Raw genomic sequence first — 18,596 nt, 5'->3', positions numbered from 1 at the left:
AGACCTATTAGAACTAGAACATTGTCAGATCTTCAGTCTGAAAATAAAATATAGCTTAATCAAGCACAGCAAAAACTCCTCAAACATTTTAAAGATTCCAGAGCCTGATTTGCTTTTATACACATTAAAACTGACTAAATCTGACATAACAAATGTTATATGTATTAAAAGGACCATTTGCAGCCAGGATCATTTCATACTCTGGTGCACAATGTGCACTGCAGAAATTTTGAGTATGAGACAATTAAAATTGAAATGCTTTGATTTCACTAGCAAACAGTGGTTTTCTTAGATCAATCCTCATGGCAAAGAGCCAGGTCAAAAACACTAACTGATTACTTTAAGGACTTTAATATGACAAGATTCTTGCAATTATCAACTAATCCTCATATCCAACTTACTGTCGAGGAACTGGCTCCAAAATCCACCTTTCTAACAGCAATGCATCTTGTTTGATGGCAGGATCATTTAAATCATTCCCCTCTGTGGTGGGCCCTTCATCACTATAGCAACAGTCTGGAAGTAGCATCACTTCTACCATGATTGGAATATTGTTCTTCCACAGAAGCATCACCTCAGATCTGGTTCGCCTGGCCTGACGACACTGAGGGAAAGAAAAATGTCAACATACACAAGCCATAAAAATACTAGCCAGATTTAAATCTCATTTAAAAGCACATTCCAAAGTACTAGAGAAGAGCAAGGAGCAAATTCTGTTGGGTTTCACCATTCAGAAATAAGATTCCAGAGCCATAAAACGAAAAAATATTTAACACATTCTTTACAATTACCGTTTGAACAACTTGCTTTAGGAAATTTAAAAAGCTTGTAAAAATGCATTTCCCCAACCACTGCACTTTGCTACCTTGTAGTTATCTCTCCACAAGGCACCCTCTTGGGTAGACAGACTCAATCAGTATCTTTATAAATTCTGTGTCTTGGAGCAGCCTAACTTCTGCACAAATATAATTTAAATTCTCATGGTACTGAAGAACTTTTACTTAACAGATGGGATCCTTCAACCTTACTCCCAAACAGACTGGCTAGATTTTATGTGCTTGCGTTTTTTGGATCACTAACTTTTCAAGAACACCTGGAAAAGCAAAACGTTAGGCAAGTCAGCCTACATTTTCTCAAAAGAAACCCCATACCAAGAATACTAAGTTTAGTACTTGTCATTTGCATAATAAAGATTCAAACAGGCACTGCATTCAGGTAGTTGTGCAGAACTTCATGTTCAAGGATAAAAGGCTTAATGATCTCTCATTTTAAGGACAGATCTATTATTAGAAGGATACTGAATTACACACTCATTTAAATGAAGAACTGACAGAAAACCATTGCTACTTGTGCTTAACTGTGAATCCACTGTGGGGTTCTTGGCTGACTTTAACCACGGTAGCAAGGATTTGTGACATGAAATGGGTACCACCACCATACCTGAGCCAGTTTGTCGCTGCATTCATGCTTAGTTGTTGGGGGCTGACTTGACTGTGCTGGGGGGCAGTGAAAGCCCTCTGTCCTGCCCTTGATCGAGTACTCTGGTGTCCGGCCCTCAGTGATCAGCAAGGCCAAGGAGACCAGGAACTCCTCAGCTTCATACTCAAAGTATTCATCCAAAGTATCTGTCATTGCAAAAAGACAAAAATTAATGACATTTGCTGTATAACAACTGTTGGCTGACCCTGCAGTTTGTTTCAATTACACTTGAAATGAGAATGGGCTATGGGAAATGCCTCTTTGTATAAGACTGGCTGCACTCCCCATAAAAACCACCACTCCCCATTCCAGCACCACAAAACAACTTTCCTCATCTCAGTGTTGTCACTACAAACAAAGAACTTTGTTTTTCAATAGCTTTTCTAGAAGACCAAAGGTTTTCTGGGCTCTTGTGGGAAAAGTCTGATGACAGTATGACTTGGCATAGTTATTATCATCTGACAGATGGAATAAGAAGCCACAATATATCATAAAATAGATTAAAATTTGAAGAAGAAATATTTACTTCTATTATGGAAAAAGTGGGACACAATGTTCTTTAATATTTTTATTGCAAGTCCCTCCTGCTGAGAGCAAGGCTTACTTCAGAGGTCCATTTTTAGTTACCATTAACACATAGGAAATGTTCCGAAGAAACATACAGAGTATTCATTGTTTTGTACCATGGTCAATCTGAACTTGTGCAAAGAATGAAAACTCAACAAGTCTCTGTAGACAAAGCAGCAGCTGCCATTGCTCTTCATGAAGAGCCCTGGCACACTCAGTTCCTGCAGTTAAGATGCACCATTTTATGGTGTTTTATAGAGCACCCTTCTCCTCCTCCTCCCTCATCACGAGGATGTCACCCATCATTCAAACAGATTTAAGTACAACCAGATCATGTCGTTCCCCTCTCAGCTTCAAAACATTTCAAGTTTCAAAATTATTTAATTACTGAAGAGGTTACAGAAAACTCTCTTTTCCATGAAAGCAAAAATACATTCCCTTCAAAGTCTATTTTAAGAGCAGCAAAGAAAAGCGAGTGGAGGCAGGGCTGCCAGCAGTTCTCTACCTTTATTTTGATGCTTTAGGGGAACAAAAACACATAACATCTTCACAATTTTAGCTTAAATGTCCTATGTCATCCACCAAAACTGCCACAGGGAGAGAGTTAATTTCTATTCATGTTTCAATTATCATGCATAAAATACCTTTCAGAAGTCTTTTTTGTCTTGGTCCCCTAATAGCAGAGAATTTGGCAAACATTGCAAAGCATACTTCAGAGATGGATACAAGAATGGATGCATGAAACAAAAGCTCCAATTAAACGTGCAATTATCTGCATATGCAAATTATAAAGTGTGTAAAACTAGCTTTTGCATGTACATATTTGTCTAGCCCAGGCTTGTAGACCACAGACCCCAGGGCTTACAGCCTATTTGAAGGGATTTACACAAGGTAAGTAAGAAGTCAGTCCACTGCTGAAGAAGAGCCAGGACAGATTAATTACCCTGGAGGACCCTATATGGCATGTGAACAATACATTAATTCATCTGGGATAAGTTAAAATGGTCATTCACCTGATGGATGGCAAAAGATATCTAATAAACGGTGCATGAAAGATGAAAGGAGTGGTAAATAACAGAGAAGACAATACTCTTAGGTAGTGATATGAGTCACCTAAAAAATTAGGCACCTGCACTTTTTTTTTCAGCTGGAAGTCTGGTGAACAATAGGCAAGTCATACTTAGGAATGGGAAAATGGAATTTGGGAAGACCCTGAAAAGGATTTGGATATACAGCGGCCAAAAAAAAAAATTAATTACAGCATTATCTTGCTGCTAAGCATCTTTATATGTCCAAAGGCAGTGATAATTTCAAGAAAGTCACAGCAGGAGGATCACTACTGGAGCATTTTTCCTACTCTAACATAGAAGTTCAAAAATCTAGAAAACGTTCAACAGGAGTGAAATTAATTTAAACAAGCATTGTCTCATTCTTAGCAGATTAAACAAAACTAATTCACCCATACAAAAACTGCAAGAAGAATTGTTTTTAGTTAAAATACATAAAACCATGTATGATTTTTAAGAAAAACTGTAAAGAGTGTGTGATCAAGATCCACATATGCACAGTAAAATGTGATACCTGAAAATTTACACTGAAGAATTTTAAGGGGCAAGTAAAACAGACATGCCCTTCAATTATCATTAGCAGCTTGCCAGATTAAGTAGTAGACTTTGTATTATATAGTTCTCTTTTTAAGAAGATAACCCATATGTTATCAAAATCTTTTGGACTTGACACAAATTAATGGACAAATCCTATGGCCAGAGTGCTTCTGCTGAGCAGTTAGATTTAGGCAAAAAAACCCACTCCTTTTTTGTATTAAAGAGTATCTGATGCCAAAGCTTATATTGCATACCTGAAGTGCTCAGTGCCTTCACAGACATATGACAGGTCACAAGACATAGACAAGTTTAAGATATTCAGGTGAAAGATAGAGTGAATAGTAAATGAGCAAGATCTAGTGAATAAAGCCAGGTACATATTCTGAAATAAACATCACTCAAGAATCAGATTACATACACAATATTGCTTTATGTAAATAGACAAATCTCACTTCCAAGCTCAGTTTACAAATTGGGCCTCTGTTCCTGTATCAGACCTATTATTTCAGAAGCAACCAGTTTCTTGCCTTAAGAATGGAAGAGAAGACCCAACTAGCTAAAGAGACATATTTATATAGTTATATTGGCTGCAGTTACAAAAACACCACGTTGTTTCAAAATAAAACCAGCAACACTAAAAAGCCCGTGTTGAATTAGGAAATGCTGCAGCATTTTAAAGACAGGGCCAGCACTTTATGTCAGCAATGTAACCAACCAGTTATTTGATCTGGACTTAAAAAAAAATAAATTAAAGCAAAACCAGCAAGAGATATCAAGAAATATCAAGAATTTTTCCTATGAAGTTCACGTGGCATAATATCCTTTTTTAGCTCCACTAGATTTATAGACCATTTAGCAACTTCTAAGAGTTTTCATAAAGAAAAAACCCTATAACCATTGAGAAGTCCAGTAATTGTCCCTATACAACAGACAAAAATTATGCAAGTTGATGCAATTGAGGGCAAGGTGGAATGACATTTATAGAAACAGCAAACTCAGTACTTAGTTTAAAAAAGTCTTACTCTCTCTGTGCTGTAACTGTTTGGTTTTGTGTATAAATCAGCCCTAGGACACATCATATATTGTGTACAGAATAACATCAATCCTATAATCTGATTATACAACTATAATTATTGGTCTGCTTCATCTCTAGCAATGCAGCATGCAAGTATATAGGATAAAATATGCATCTCTGCACTGTCTGGGGTTTATTCTCCTTAAAATAGCAAAAAATCCAGTTAGTTGACTCAAGTAAACAAGAATTAAAGTAATAAGGTACTACAACCCTCAATGTAACCAATACATTGAAATTAAAAGTTGTTGACCAGGTGGGCACAAGAGATTGCAGCAGGTGTTAGACGACTCCAGGAGGAAGAAAGAGAAATTTAAATTTAGACTGAAGCTACTGTGCATAGAGCAAAGCATACAATACTGGAGAACTGAAACCTGAAGGCACATAATTTTGTTTTCCTTTGCCTCCTGCACATACCAACCTCAAAGGTTTTTCTATACCTTCTGAAAAAACAGAAAAAAACCATTTAACCAGAAATGTCAGTCTTCAAATCCTTGTCCTCCTATCTCCACTACACACAGGTGCATGAGCACTGGAATACAGAATAAGAACCCACAATCACCCCCCCAAAAACTGAAATTGGCTCACATCCTGAAACATCAATTAAGGTTAGTTATATGGTAGTAGGGATTCACAAATCCACTTAACTGTAACCCAAGGACTGTGAAAACTTCAGTTAATTGAGTTATGGCTCAGCTGACTCCTTTCCCAACTAGGTCACGCTTGTGCAGACCAACTCCCTTCCCTTTCCTATCACAGCCTTTTCTGTAGTAATTACAGAAAATGTTTTCCTGAAATAGATGTTTTAGAAGAGGATTTAATCTGTTTTCTAGGCTTAGGCCAGGAAACAAAGACATTTGGTAGCATGTAACCCATTGTGCTCCAGGTGCCACCAGAAGATGCATTTGGGAGCTGCTACCCTGTCCTGCCTGGGCACAGCAAGGCAATAAAAGGCCCCAGCAGAGCCTCTCCTGCCCTGTGCTACCCTCCCATCATGACCAGGCTGTGCTGCAACCACAATCTCTTAGTCCATGCTTATTCTATTGTCCTAGAACCTCTAATACTGCACTGCTCACCACAACTGTCTACCAAGCTTGTCCTCTTCTCAGAAAAAGAGCTCGTTTTTGCAAAGTGACTTTCTTCAAATAAAGACAATTTAGTTCAACTGGAAGTATCCCTTAATCCTGACCTTTACTGATTGAGGGCTACTTCCTTTGAGAGTACATGAAACAACTAATAATTGCCTTTGAATATGCTCTGTAACAGCCCAGACCTTTCCTGGAAAATCTTTAGGCACCCATAATGGATTTTGAAGGCCACTGATTAAAAGTAATCACATTCCTATTTTACTTATAAAGTTGAAACCCAGTAAGCAAAATATTTAACAAAATATGGAATGCATGGTGTAGGCTGCTGGGATTCTCAGCTGATGCAAGCCCTACCCAGGCTGCACAGTGGGCGCCATGGCATGGTTGCCCATATCTGCTCTCTCCTTCCTTTTTCAAAGACTAAAAGCATGGCTTAAGTACTTGTATTTCTTTTTTGTGCTTTCAGTACAGGCAGTCCCTAAGGAGACACTTTAGTCCAAGGATCTCATGGCAGCAGAGTCAGGTACACTGGAAGAAAAGTGGCTGCACTGTCAGCACCCAGAATGCATCACCTCCCACCAAGGGCAATGCTCTGCATTGAAAAAATTGCAGCAAAAGCTCTTCCTGCAAATCAGTCAACTCGGAATAAGTTTTATTATTTTGGTATGCCAAGAAACAGGTTAAAGGTACTTCCACATTTTAAGAGTAAGGCAGGGATTCAAGAAACTACTGTAAAGGAAATGAAACACAATGTAAACGTTTGACTAACAGCTTCTCTTCTGGAATTAGAAACACCTACGGATGCTTTGGTTAACTAATTCCACGTTGTGCTTCACTTCAAAAGAAAGTTGCCCTTGAATCCCCCAAATTCAAGATTCTCTAAATAAGCAGTCATGTTGTGTCTGCATATTACAAACCCATAATTATATCTGAAGTCACACGCTTCAAAAGCTTTGCAATATTAAGAGTTTAGGTACAAATTAAGCTATCAGGAGTTAAAGTCATGAAATGGCCTACTTTTTTCAAGAAACAAGCTATTAGTTACTTAAACTCAAGCAAATGTAGTGAACTTGTTACCTTAATTTAGGAATAACCCGACACAGACTGACACACATTGACAACTGTCTTACATTCTTATAGCTCAAGGTCTTTGAGCTCAAGGACAGTGATTGTGAAAACATGAGGAGACCAGCACCATAATTCATCTTATTGTTACTCTCTGCTTACTTTTTCCAGGATACCAAACTGAACCACTACCTAGTATCAAAGCAGTTCAGCTGTAGGCTGAAAATAGCAGCAGAGGAATTTATATTAGAACTGATGTATACCTGCTTTTCAAATAAAATACCAGTATAAAGTATTAAAAAAACCCCTCTGGTCCTACTTAGTTTCATGTAAAACAGGAAGAAATTCACCTGCTTCTGTGTTTCTATGCCAATTTATAACCAGAAAAGCAAACCAAAGCTCACTATCTTGTAAGTAAGGGAGGATTTTTAAAACTCAAGACAGAACTATATGGAGCTGATGAAGTTATTCCAGAGTTGCAGAGCAATAAAAATCAATCAGTGCCATGAGCTGCACTGCAGAGTGCAGTGCTGCATTAATTCCCTGGGTACGTGTGTATCACTGCTCATCTCCTGCATGTTCCTGCTGGATGCCTCTCACAGCACCAGAGCTAATCTTGAGGCAGTTCTACTGTAAATAGACTGGTTTTAAAACTGGGCTGGGGAAAAAAATACAATTCACATTTTACTAAAACTTATTCAGGTTCAAACAGCTTAATAAGTACAGACATAAAATCCATCTAAAGCTTAAGTTTCCTGCAGTCATCTCAGAAACTACTGCTCTCTGGGAGTGTAAAAGGCAGACTGTTAAACTGATCTGGGTGTTCCCATCTTGCTTCCTGCATTTTGGCTGACATCCTATTTTGCCATCACCACACTGCTTACTGAGTCACTTCGCTCCGTCCAACTGTAGCTTCTATTTTTATCTAAGCAACAACAGTTTAATGTGCTTCTTTTGATTTTTTGGCATTAAACCAGGTTCTAGAGCCAATATTTGCATTTTGATCAGGGAAACTGGTTTTGTTTTCCCTTAAGTGGACAAAGAAAAGGAATAAGAACAAATGGTATAAGCTAAATTGTTTCTTGCTCCACAATGAAATCACAAATTGTAAAGTAGGTCAATCATTACAATTTCAACATCTGTATTTAGTAGAAGGAAAGAAATACCTGAAAACATGAACTTTGAGGCTTATTTCAAATGTCAATTCACCAAAAGTTGCAAGAAAACATGTATATTGTAAAATACAACTGTCCCAATCTATCCTGACATAAGTGCTGAAATATCAGTGGAAAGCTATAAGACTATCAGCGCTGCAATGGTTAGCAGTTTAAAAATAAGCCAGTTGTGGAAGAAAACATTTTCTTTCGCTGATCCCTAAACTAAAGGTGCTACTTTGTACCAACATGCTGCAACTGGACAGGTCCTGAAAGCAAAGAGGACTTGGCTCAGCTAATGCCCTTAAGAGCACATCAATTTCTGTTTTCCTATATATTACCATTTCCTACATTGTGATTACATTAAATGTGACTACACAAAAAAAACCTGAAGTTATACTATAATGAAACAAAAATGCCTCTAAGGAACAGACCAAGTAATTTCTATTCATCTCTAGCTTTTTACATTTTTCCCTTGTTTAGCTGATGCTCTGCCTAAGCTAGATTGTGTTAGAACAAACTGCATGATACAATGCACCTATCTGAACAAAACAAAAATTTAAATCCCAACAATGCAAAGGAACTTCTGTCAGGGAATTCTGTTCATTTCTAAAATAAAATAATTGGGAGAAAATAGCTCTTTTAGAATTAGTGTGTGGTGCTGAGTATGGAATAGACACTTGGCTGTAACCAGAAGGGAATACAAGGCTTCTATCTGACCTTCACTCACCACCAATACAGTAATTTACCACCCTGGTAAATATGCTGATAGAAACTTTGCAGAATTATATTGAAAACAAATTACTGTTTTAAATTCTACCCTAGTCCCAGGGGGTAGCAAGGGCAATGTGGAGGTCAGACCTAGGCTAACTTCACAGGCACTGGCACCACAATGCAAAACCTATCCAAAAGCTCAGTTTGGGGAGCTGAAGGAGCCCTATGTCACGCCAGAACAGAAAGCAGAGCACACCTAAGCTTACAGAGTATGTAAGAAAATTTCTTCCTGAGGTGTTTTCTTGGCAAATAACTGAGCATTTTTTACACTAAAACACAGACTTTACAATACAAAATTTCTATGTATATAATTTTTTCCACACTTCCCTCGCTGATATTGATGACTTTTATCAAGGCTTTCCCAGCCAAAGGAATTTTTGAGATGAGAATTATGACCACCTTCATTATGGTTGCTCATTAACTCAAGAAGGAGCTTAGCAGCACCTACATGGCTGAAGACACAAGGAGTGAAGGCTTTCATCAGCTTATTCTATTTCCTGTTAGCTGTAAATATCATTCTGCAGTGACTCTATAGCTGCTGCTTTCTTTTCAAATATGTCTTAACAATGAAAAAGCACAGCTATTTGACTAATCTTCACCTCTTCCTGAAGGTATATCATCCATGTGACAGTTGCAATTGAGTTTTGGGAAGTCTAACTCCCAAGCCAAGACATCCCTCCCATTAAACAGGTTGATGGCAGGTCTGCATTAAATTCCAGTTGTGATAGCATTTTTATTGTACATAAATAAAAGTGTGTGCCAGACATTTTATTTCAGGCCCTAAACATAATACAATACAGGACAACATAATTAAGTTTCAGTTTTAATTTGTTTAACAATCCAGCCTGACAAAAATTCAACTACTTGCAGACTTCTGTACTGTTTTATACAGAGATTGGTTTAGAGATGGAAAGCAGTAATTTGTGATAATAAATCACTTCCAGATGTTACTGGAAAATAACACAGACCTTTTAAAAAAATCCTGCAGTAGGTATTTCAGTGCTATGAGAGCTGCCAGAGAACATAGCCCTCCGCTTAGAAGTCTAGATGTTTGCACCTTTTGCTGACCAGATTTTTGCTAAAGTGTCACTTGGTTTATTCCTCTGTAATGCATCTTCACAACAGACACAAGTATCTTTGGGCTCCGCATTTATAGGGATGAAATGTTATCCTTGCCAAATATACTAGTTTCTAAAATTTCCCTATTAGCACAAAAAAAAATTCTGTTTGGGGTATTTCACCTTAAAAATGTATTGTACTTAGAAACTTTGGCAATTTACTTTCAAGAGTTCTTGTGCATCTTTTTCTATTAATATAGATAAAATAACACTTCTTTTCTGAGAAGAAATATAAAGCTTTCAGCTTTCAAAAGGATTTTGAGCAAATGATTTGGAAGAATCATTTAGTGCCTGACAAAACTGCAATGGGAGCACAAATATCTCGCTGGCAAAGGCCATCTCTACTCCATGTGTGCATAGGTCCCACTCTGGTTTTTAACCACCACGCACGAGCTGGTGTTCTTCCTCCCTAAAACCATAGCAAGGAAAAAAACTGTTACATCATGTGCCCTTTGCTTCAGACCATAGTTGGACTTGTTGGAAAATAAACCAGAGAGAATTTGGAAAGTGCTGTGTGAGAGCACTGACTCACTTTTGGGTGGAATCTGCAGGCATGCCACAGCTGCTGGAGTCAGGGAAAGCCCCTGGTAAAAGTACCACATTGATATATGAGATCACACTTTATGGAAACCTTTCACTGAGCATTCAGCCTTCAACACACTATTGTTGCCTAGGCAAGAGAGGTTTTATAAGCACCAAAAGACTCAGCTTTCCACAGGCTCAGAAAACTTTCAACAACCAATACTCAAACACTCATCTTCACACTGCGGTAGCGTGCCAATGGGTCTGACCAATGGTTTTTGAAAACCATGCCTCTGACAAAGGTCTTGTTTGCTGAAAATCTCCTTAAAAGATACCTATCAGTATCTATTTTTAATATAGATTGCAATTTCTCAGTTTTATTGTGGTTATATAAACCCCAAATAAAAATAAACCAGAGAAGACTGTGGGACAGGGGTGGGCAGAAGTCTACATATTTTGGAAAAAACCCACCTAGTCCAATTTTTGGTGAGTCTACTTTATGAAAAGATCACTAAAGAAATAAAACCAGATGAACAACTCAGACCTCAGTATCATTTCTTCAGGGGCAAGAATTTTGATCATCTACATGTAGCACATTTTTTAAAAGTTTTGGTTTTGTTACTTATGTTACAAATTTGGTAAGAGTGTAAAATAGGTGCTATCAGCAACTCACCAGTGCAGCAATAAATCCTGCACCCATGCAAAAAGAAACCTCTCTCCCTCAAGGACAGATAATTTCAAATTTCAAATATTCTGTTGTCTTAGAGGAACCTGTAAAAACCATTAAGTTATGAATGAATGCCAGCACTATTACCTAGGTCAGCCACTGGACCTGATCCAGATAAATGAAGGTTAATTGGCTTTATTTTTAAATTCTAGAGAATATGACAGTCTGTGCAGTTTTCCATCGGGCTGAAAAGACCTCACAGGCCAGGAATTAAAAATCTGCAACTGCTTGGGCAGTAATGAACTTTTAGTTCAATCCAAATCATCAGAATAGCCATTTTACATGTCTAGATATATTTCATCTAGATAGCTTGATGTATGCTGTTTTTCTTTCTCCTTGCTTTCACCCAATTTGACGAATTGACAGGATCTAGCCGAGTAACATTTATCTTGTTACAGATCAGACTGACTTTAGGTTAAAAAAAAAAAAAAAAAAAAATCAGACTAATGAAACTCTATAGCACCAGACCTTGGAAAGTACCTTTTTAAAAACTGGGCCCACTTGGACAGTGAAATTTCAAACAGCATACTTGTTTGCTTACAAAATGTAAGAGTCTGCTTTCCCTCTCCCCTTCATTCAACCATCCTTCCAGGCCTGCACTGCAGCTTTGAAGGCGACCAGAAACATCCAGCCACGGGGCACCTCACAGAGCAAAACAAGCTCACGGCAATCCGAGATGCAAGACACTCGTACGAGTGCCAAAATGAACACTGCCGCAGCAAGAATAACAGCGGTGCATTCATCGTGCGTCTGTTCCAAACAATTGTGCCTTGAAGGGAAGCAGGAGCTCACAGCTGACTGCAGCGCTGCTGGCACGGCGCTATGGCCGCCACAGAGGACAGCGGGCTGGAGTGTCCCTGCACAGCCCTGACCCCGAGTCACCCGCCAGGCTGGCCTCGGCTCGGGTTCGCTGGCTGCACGTGTGTTTTGTAACACCCTGTACCGCCTCTTCTTGGAACGCTCTTTCCAGAGAACCGAGGGGACAGGGCTTGCCCCTCCACGGCCAATTCCAACCCAATCTCACCCGTGGCAGCAGCATCCTGCTCCTCGAGATAAAAACTCTCCGTTTACACAAGAGTAAAGGATCCCAGCCCTGCTAGCCTGCTCTCCAATCAGGTGACCCGCGAGTCAAGGGACAGAGCAATAAATTATTAGGAAAAACAAAACACTACACTAAAAATAGTGAACATGAGCAGTGCATGAAGAATAACAGTTTTTACCCAGCCAGAGCTCAAGGTCCTCCCCAGCTTCTTTTGTATCTGGGCAAAACAAATTGACATAAGCAATGACAGATAAATAAAACATTATTTAGTTCCTCCTTGATAATTCGCAGCTATATATTTAATTAAAAGTAAAGAGCAGGGGAAAAAAACAAAAAGCTGAGTTTCGGACCAGCAGAAAAAGTATTAATACCCAAAATAAATATTCAATGCAACTCCAATCAGAAAATATCAAAATTACTTTCTTTCAGGTAAAATTGCTTCAAGATGAATTCAGCTCAGATATGCCAAAAGCTTCACTTCAGCTACTAACACAGTTCAGGCAACATTAAGGATTTGCCCACTTGTCAGGTTTAATAGATCTAATAAATTATTGTGAATACTCAAGTTAAGCATGAGGTAAAAAAACCAAAAGCCCTTCACAAACATTCCAGAATCCAAGTGCCTGATACCCATAATTTATTTTGTCAACCTTCCCATTAGCAAAAACATTATACAGAAATTTTCTACTAGAAATCAATAAAGAAAATAAATTTTGTCATTATCAAGGGACAACAATGCATAATTTTGTTGGAGGAAGAGGATTTTTTCCAAGAGATAGCAAAACAGCAAGCACAGAAGAGTAGTCAAAAAGACTAAGTTTCCATTTAGAAATATCTGATTACATTGGCTATTACTGTAAACAGCTGGGTTTTTGCAATCACTTATCTTCAAGAACTAATAAAAAACACATCAGAGATTTTTAGCACAGAACATTTTATTCTTACCATCTGAATTAGTGGCTGATCTTGAAAGGATCAGAATATGGCACGTGAACCCAGACAACAAACAACCTGCCCTCTTTATCCCCAGAAAAACTTGCAAACTGGGTTCACACTACACCCTCCTTGCTGGGCTGAATCCCTAGGAAACAGCATTAAGAGAATTGTTCTTAGCACGAGTTGGTTTTCCTCTCGAGTATGGAAAAATGCTTGTCTGAAATCCAAAGATTTTCCTCAGAGATAAATTCTTCACAGTCCCAGCTGGAAGCATGCCCTGCCAGTGGGAACCTCTGGGCTGGCACAGCCCACGTGAGTGCCACCAGAGCCTCAGTGAGCAGATGGCAGCGCCTTATCTGCCTGTCCAGGGAAGGGCCAGCGCTGCCTGCAGGATTCCTCAAGGAATTCCTGTGAGAAAGGCACTGACAAGGCTATGCCTCACCACCATCCAGCCGTGTAAGGTACCTCTGGGCGCTGCCTAACAGGAAACCACATTTTCCTGTTCTTTTTTGTCTCTTAAAACATCATCTTTCATAACAAAAAAAATACTTTTTTTTTCCTTCTGCTTTCAGATCCTCCACGGCTTAGCACCGCTCCTATTGTCACCCACTCACTACTGCAGTAACCTGGTCTCTGATTACTTTAATCACCAGTCCTTACTCCCCCTGTTGTCCTACACTCTTGATTAAAATGACTCTGCTTTGCAGCTTCTCCATTACGGTGATAAAGGCTTGTTAGCCTGTGGGAGCACAGTTTATCTCTCTCCATCAGTATTATCCCTTTGTCTCCTCACAGCCCTCTATTGGAAGCCATTGATTTAGCGTTTGATACTTGCATAAGGTCTGAGGTGAGGACAGTCTTTTGTTCCATGCTTGTTTAATACCCAGCAAAACAGAACCAAGTGTGAATCTTAATTTGTATCACAAATAACAAGTTATCTTCAGGCAATAACTCCATGAATTTGCTTCCCTCAAGTCCTCTAATGACTGAGTTACACACCTGGGGGATAAGGAAGTCCTTGCTCTATCTGACACAGCAACACAGAACAGTCAGGAAACAGCCTGAGAATACAGAGGCTTGCTACACAACTACAAGAAGTACTTCCTTCACTTTGTAAAGAAGCCACAGCTGTGGTCAAGACCCACAAGCATATATGTACCTCACAAACACAGCAAAAGCTGAGGAAACTACATATTCTTAACAGCACTGATGAAACAGACTTACAACAGGTTGTTTATGCTGTTTGACAAGTGACCTGGTCTCAGTTTTATACACAGCTCTTGCTCATGACTTCCCAAATCAAACCCCACCCTCCAGTACTTCCAGCACCATGAAGTTTGGTCTATAACAATCCTTCAGATGCCCTACGTTAAAAAGAGATATTGACACTTCTGGTTTGAATTTAACTACAGTAGGTACAGGACCCGTAGAGTAAGCTCCCTATAAAAATAAGAGAGCACTTGGGTGCTTCCAGCATCCTGCTCACACAGCCCAAGGCCAGCACCTCAGCTGCACGTGTGAGTCAGACGAGAAGCCACATCCACCCCACTGGCTACAGGCTCCTCCTCACCCACACCATGCCCAGGTCAAATGCAGGGAGCTTCTTACCCCTTGCTCCCTTTCCCTTTTGCAATGATATTCAAGTTGCATGAGGCAATTTTCATGTTCAGTTAAATGGAAAGGATTCAGAGAGATCTGCTCAGATTATGAACTTTTGCATTCAAACTAATGTTTTAACTGCCAGGCATTTTATAGTATACAGTACTTTAGATCTTTTAGAAAGATGTTATAGGAACTAGAATACGCAAGGCCTCTAGGAATTCATATCCACTTTCTCTTAGTTTACCTTTCCTCCTTCTCCAGCTGGTTTGCTTTGCCTTTTAAAATTTATTTTAAAGTCATAAAACCAACAAGTTATCTGGAGTTTCATAAACTTTACTAAAACTGGAGAGTAAAACGTGTTAGTTGCCATGGCATTAGTGAGGAGTTGCTGGGTCAGGATGCAGAGAACTTCTCTTGTTCTGTCTCATAATTTGCATCAGAAGTTCAGCCATCTGTTATTAACTATTCAACAACAGTCTTGCTTGTTAGCACTGGTGCTTGCTATTTAAGTCTCCCCACCTTCAGGCCTTTTGAAAATCTCCCAATTAATGTGGAAATTCATCAGAAGGCTCAGTTATCTTTCAGGTAGGATGATCACCATTACTTCAACTTGGTCAGTATTGTCATTTCTCACCAAGGAAAAAGCAAACACTTATGCAGACACCAACCTCTAGAAGCATCAGCTTTATTGTTAGCCATCAATTTGAAAAGAATTTAATCAGACAGTAGATGATGTGGCTGAACTCCAAGACAGGCTGTATCCCTCCCATTTAAGTACACTCCACTATATATTATCTTCCCCAAGTTCCACAGCATCCCTCAAGTCTTCTTTATCCCACCTTCTTGATATTGCAAAAGAAAAGTTTTGTAATTTTATTTCAGAGGATGAATAGCATCGATTCAGCCAGGTGTTGCTAACAAGTAAATACTGCCTTTTATCCTCTGAGAGAATCTGAAATGTTTGTCTACTTTCTGCATACATGAAGAAAACAAAAACTTAATTATCCATTTCCAAGCTTAGAACTTTGGAGTTAAAAGCATTTTACCTTATCTTGACTCCACTATCTTCATTTAAATCTGCATGACCTAAAGAAAAATACTGACTCTGAGTCTCATCCTAGGAAAGTAGGCTGGTCTTGTTGCTCCTCACTCTTCACACCCTCAGAAGAGAGTGGGAGGCAGTACAGTGACAAAAGAGAACAATGCATCTGTTTCTTTTACTGTTCCTAAAACCACTGCAACCAAAAAAAAAAAAAAAAAACAAACACAAAAACCAAAAACAACAACAACAACAACAACAAAAAAAAAAAAAAAAAAAAAAAAAACAAACAAAAAAACCCACCAAAATTATCAGTACTATAGCACTATTAGGGGCAAGAAAGAGGCCTTCCACAGGAAGTCTTTGTTTCAGTCATTTAACACCCTAACATATGCTAAGAGCACTCTGTTCACAGGTACAGCCAGCACAACTCAGATCCTCCAAAACGATCAAGAGGAAGAAAATTTTGAACAATACTTATGTGGAATATGGAAAGAGTTGCAGGGCATCAGAAGACTAATTCACACATCCCAATAACAAGACAGTATTTTCCAGGCTGGTCTGTCTCTCATGCTGACAAGCAGACCTGCAGTCCCTTACACGCACTAGCAATGTCAGTGCAGCAGAACACGGCTCAGAGACAGCACAGGCTGAGATGCCTTCTTAGACTGGAAAGATGAGAGATTTGGTAGATACAACCACAAATGCATAGGATAGATCTGATACAATGCTAGGGTTTAGAGACCCAGAACAAGAACCCAGTGTCATTTCTTCTTGTTCCAAAGAGAACGATGCAACTGAACAATCTAGAAGTGCCTGAAAAGGTTTTCCTTTCAGCATGTTCAGGAAAATTCTCCATTACAGATATTTGACTTCACATGTGAAGGCTTGGAGAAATACATCCAGGGCAGCTTTCTGACTATCAGACCATATCAACTTGAGAGGCTTGGTTCAAGTCCAACAAGTATGTGAACACTGATGGCATAACTAACCTCCAAATAAATACAGTCAAGGGGAAGAACTGTTAAGAACATCTTCTGCCTACATGCAAGGCACCTACTAATGCCACTGAGCAGCAATTTTTTCCCCCAAAATAACTAAAAATCAAGAAAATGAGAAACAAACCTAAGAGTGCAAATGCACTGACAATAATAAAGCTTTTAAAGAGCATTCGCAGGGAGAAAAGATAGAAGCACTCAAGAATTCAATAATTTTATTTTAATGGACAAGACATTAAACATTATAGTATGCAGGTTAAGTAGGAGCTGATATTCCTATAACTTTATTACAACATCATGTCACAGTTAGAAATCATACCTACCAGCTGAAAACTTCTGCAGTGCTGCTGCTAGAACAGAACTAGCTATCAGGGTAATTAAAAAAGCACACAGGAAAAAAAGCAGAGGACCTGTTAGGAAGTGTCCTCAGGTGAGGAATGTAGATTAAGAATTCCATTATTTTATCTGAAATACAGAAAAAGACAAAACAAAAAGCCCAGAGCAAGCTATTTTCATAACATCTGACCTCTTCTACTGCAGTTTCTTATTGCATTCGTCTTCTCTTTGTGCTACTTGATCTCCCAAAACTTTGATGTTACAAACCATTCACTGTCATCTAAGTGGTGGGTAATTTATCTTGTGGAACTTTGTCAGAACACGTTTGACCACCCAAAATGCTCCTCCTAGCTAGCAAGGCTACCTCCAGCTTCAGCAGGTTTCAGTATTTGCAGTCCAAATTATTCAGAGGGTGGGGTGGAGGGAGAGGCATAAGGCTAGCAGGCCAAAGGCAGAGACTGTACCTCTTCCTGAGAAATGCAAGGAGCTCTGAGAGATGAAACTGATGATGGTGGAGCAGCATGGAGCTCCTCAGGTCATTTTTCCAGTGCTATTAACCTTCACCTACAAGGCCTGCCCTTAAATGGTTAAACAGTAACCTGCAAAAGTAAAAAAGTTACAAAAGAGACAATATATGCTTCCCATCTAAAAAAAAAATCTGGGAGCGTGGCCAGGCCCATAAAATTGGTTTTAAACTTTATTTGGGAGGATAAATGAGGACATTACAACTCTCAAGCTGTGTAAAAGACTGCACACTTTAAAATGGACACCAGAGCCTACTATGGAATTTTGAATGCACAAAACAAAAGAATATTTTTGATGGTTTTAGAATTGAACTGTGTCACACAGCACAATTCAGCTATTTACAAGTTTCCACACTGTAAGTCATGTTATTAAAGCTGTAATAGTCTTCTGGTACTCCAAATAATAAAACATTACATAGAGTCAAAACTGAAAGGCTTAACAGAATTTCAGCCAAGAATCTAGTCTGCCTCCTTCTTCCCTAATATATGGTAATTTTCCACATAGCAAAATGGTAGACTCACATACTTTAAATTTAATCTACGCAATTATGAAATTTCACTTTGTCCTCTCAAAAATTCCTTACTACTTTACAAAGCAATGCTTCAGTGATTCAAAGCCAATATTCCCACACAAAACACAAGAGTACACTAGTGGAATGATTCCTCCTGCCTGCCAGGAGGTGGGCATCCAGTGTTAGCAAGCTCACTTAAATTACAGCTCTTCTACTTCTCAGAGGATTATCAACAAGCTTTAGACACAGGATAGATATATATATATATATACACACATATATATATGCAAGTACTTGGTCAGAGCCACATTCACATTTTTAGAGAAGAAGTTGGCATAAAAAGCAATGGATAATCCTCAATTCTGCTATGAGTTCAGTATAATATTAATTAGCTTTTTATACCATATAGTTGAGCAACCAGTAAGATGCTAATTAAA

General features: G+C 38.8%; 1 protein-coding gene and 1 long non-coding RNA gene across 2 annotated transcripts in view; both read right to left on the bottom strand.

Moving 5' to 3' along the window:
* The window catches only part of ATOSA (atos homolog A), a 46,742-nt gene that overhangs the window by 15,268 nt on the left and 12,878 nt on the right, over nucleotides 1-18,596 (bottom strand). Inside the window, exons 2-3 of the mRNA XM_014874068.2 lie at nucleotides 1,441-1,625; nucleotides 402-604 (exon numbers count right to left, since the gene is read on the bottom strand). Coding sequence (XP_014729554.2) covers nucleotides 402-604; nucleotides 1,441-1,625 — 388 coding nt within the window. The remainder of the gene's footprint in view (nucleotides 1-401; nucleotides 605-1,440; nucleotides 1,626-18,596) is intronic.
* LOC148222231 (uncharacterized) lies at nucleotides 3,039-17,581 on the bottom strand. Its single transcript, XR_015806497.1, has 2 exons — nucleotides 13,158-17,581; nucleotides 3,039-12,429 (listed from the first exon to the last, which is right to left on the bottom strand). It is a non-coding gene; the product is annotated as an uncharacterized LOC148222231 (long non-coding RNA).

Source organism: Sturnus vulgaris, chromosome 13 (assembly GCF_052056855.1).
Source record: "Sturnus vulgaris isolate bStuVul1 chromosome 13, bStuVul1.hap1, whole genome shotgun sequence".
NCBI classification, from domain to species: domain Eukaryota; kingdom Metazoa; phylum Chordata; class Aves; order Passeriformes; family Sturnidae; genus Sturnus; species Sturnus vulgaris.
The sequence above is the reverse complement of the archived record's forward strand: the minus strand, read 5'-3'. Positions and strand labels throughout refer to the sequence as shown.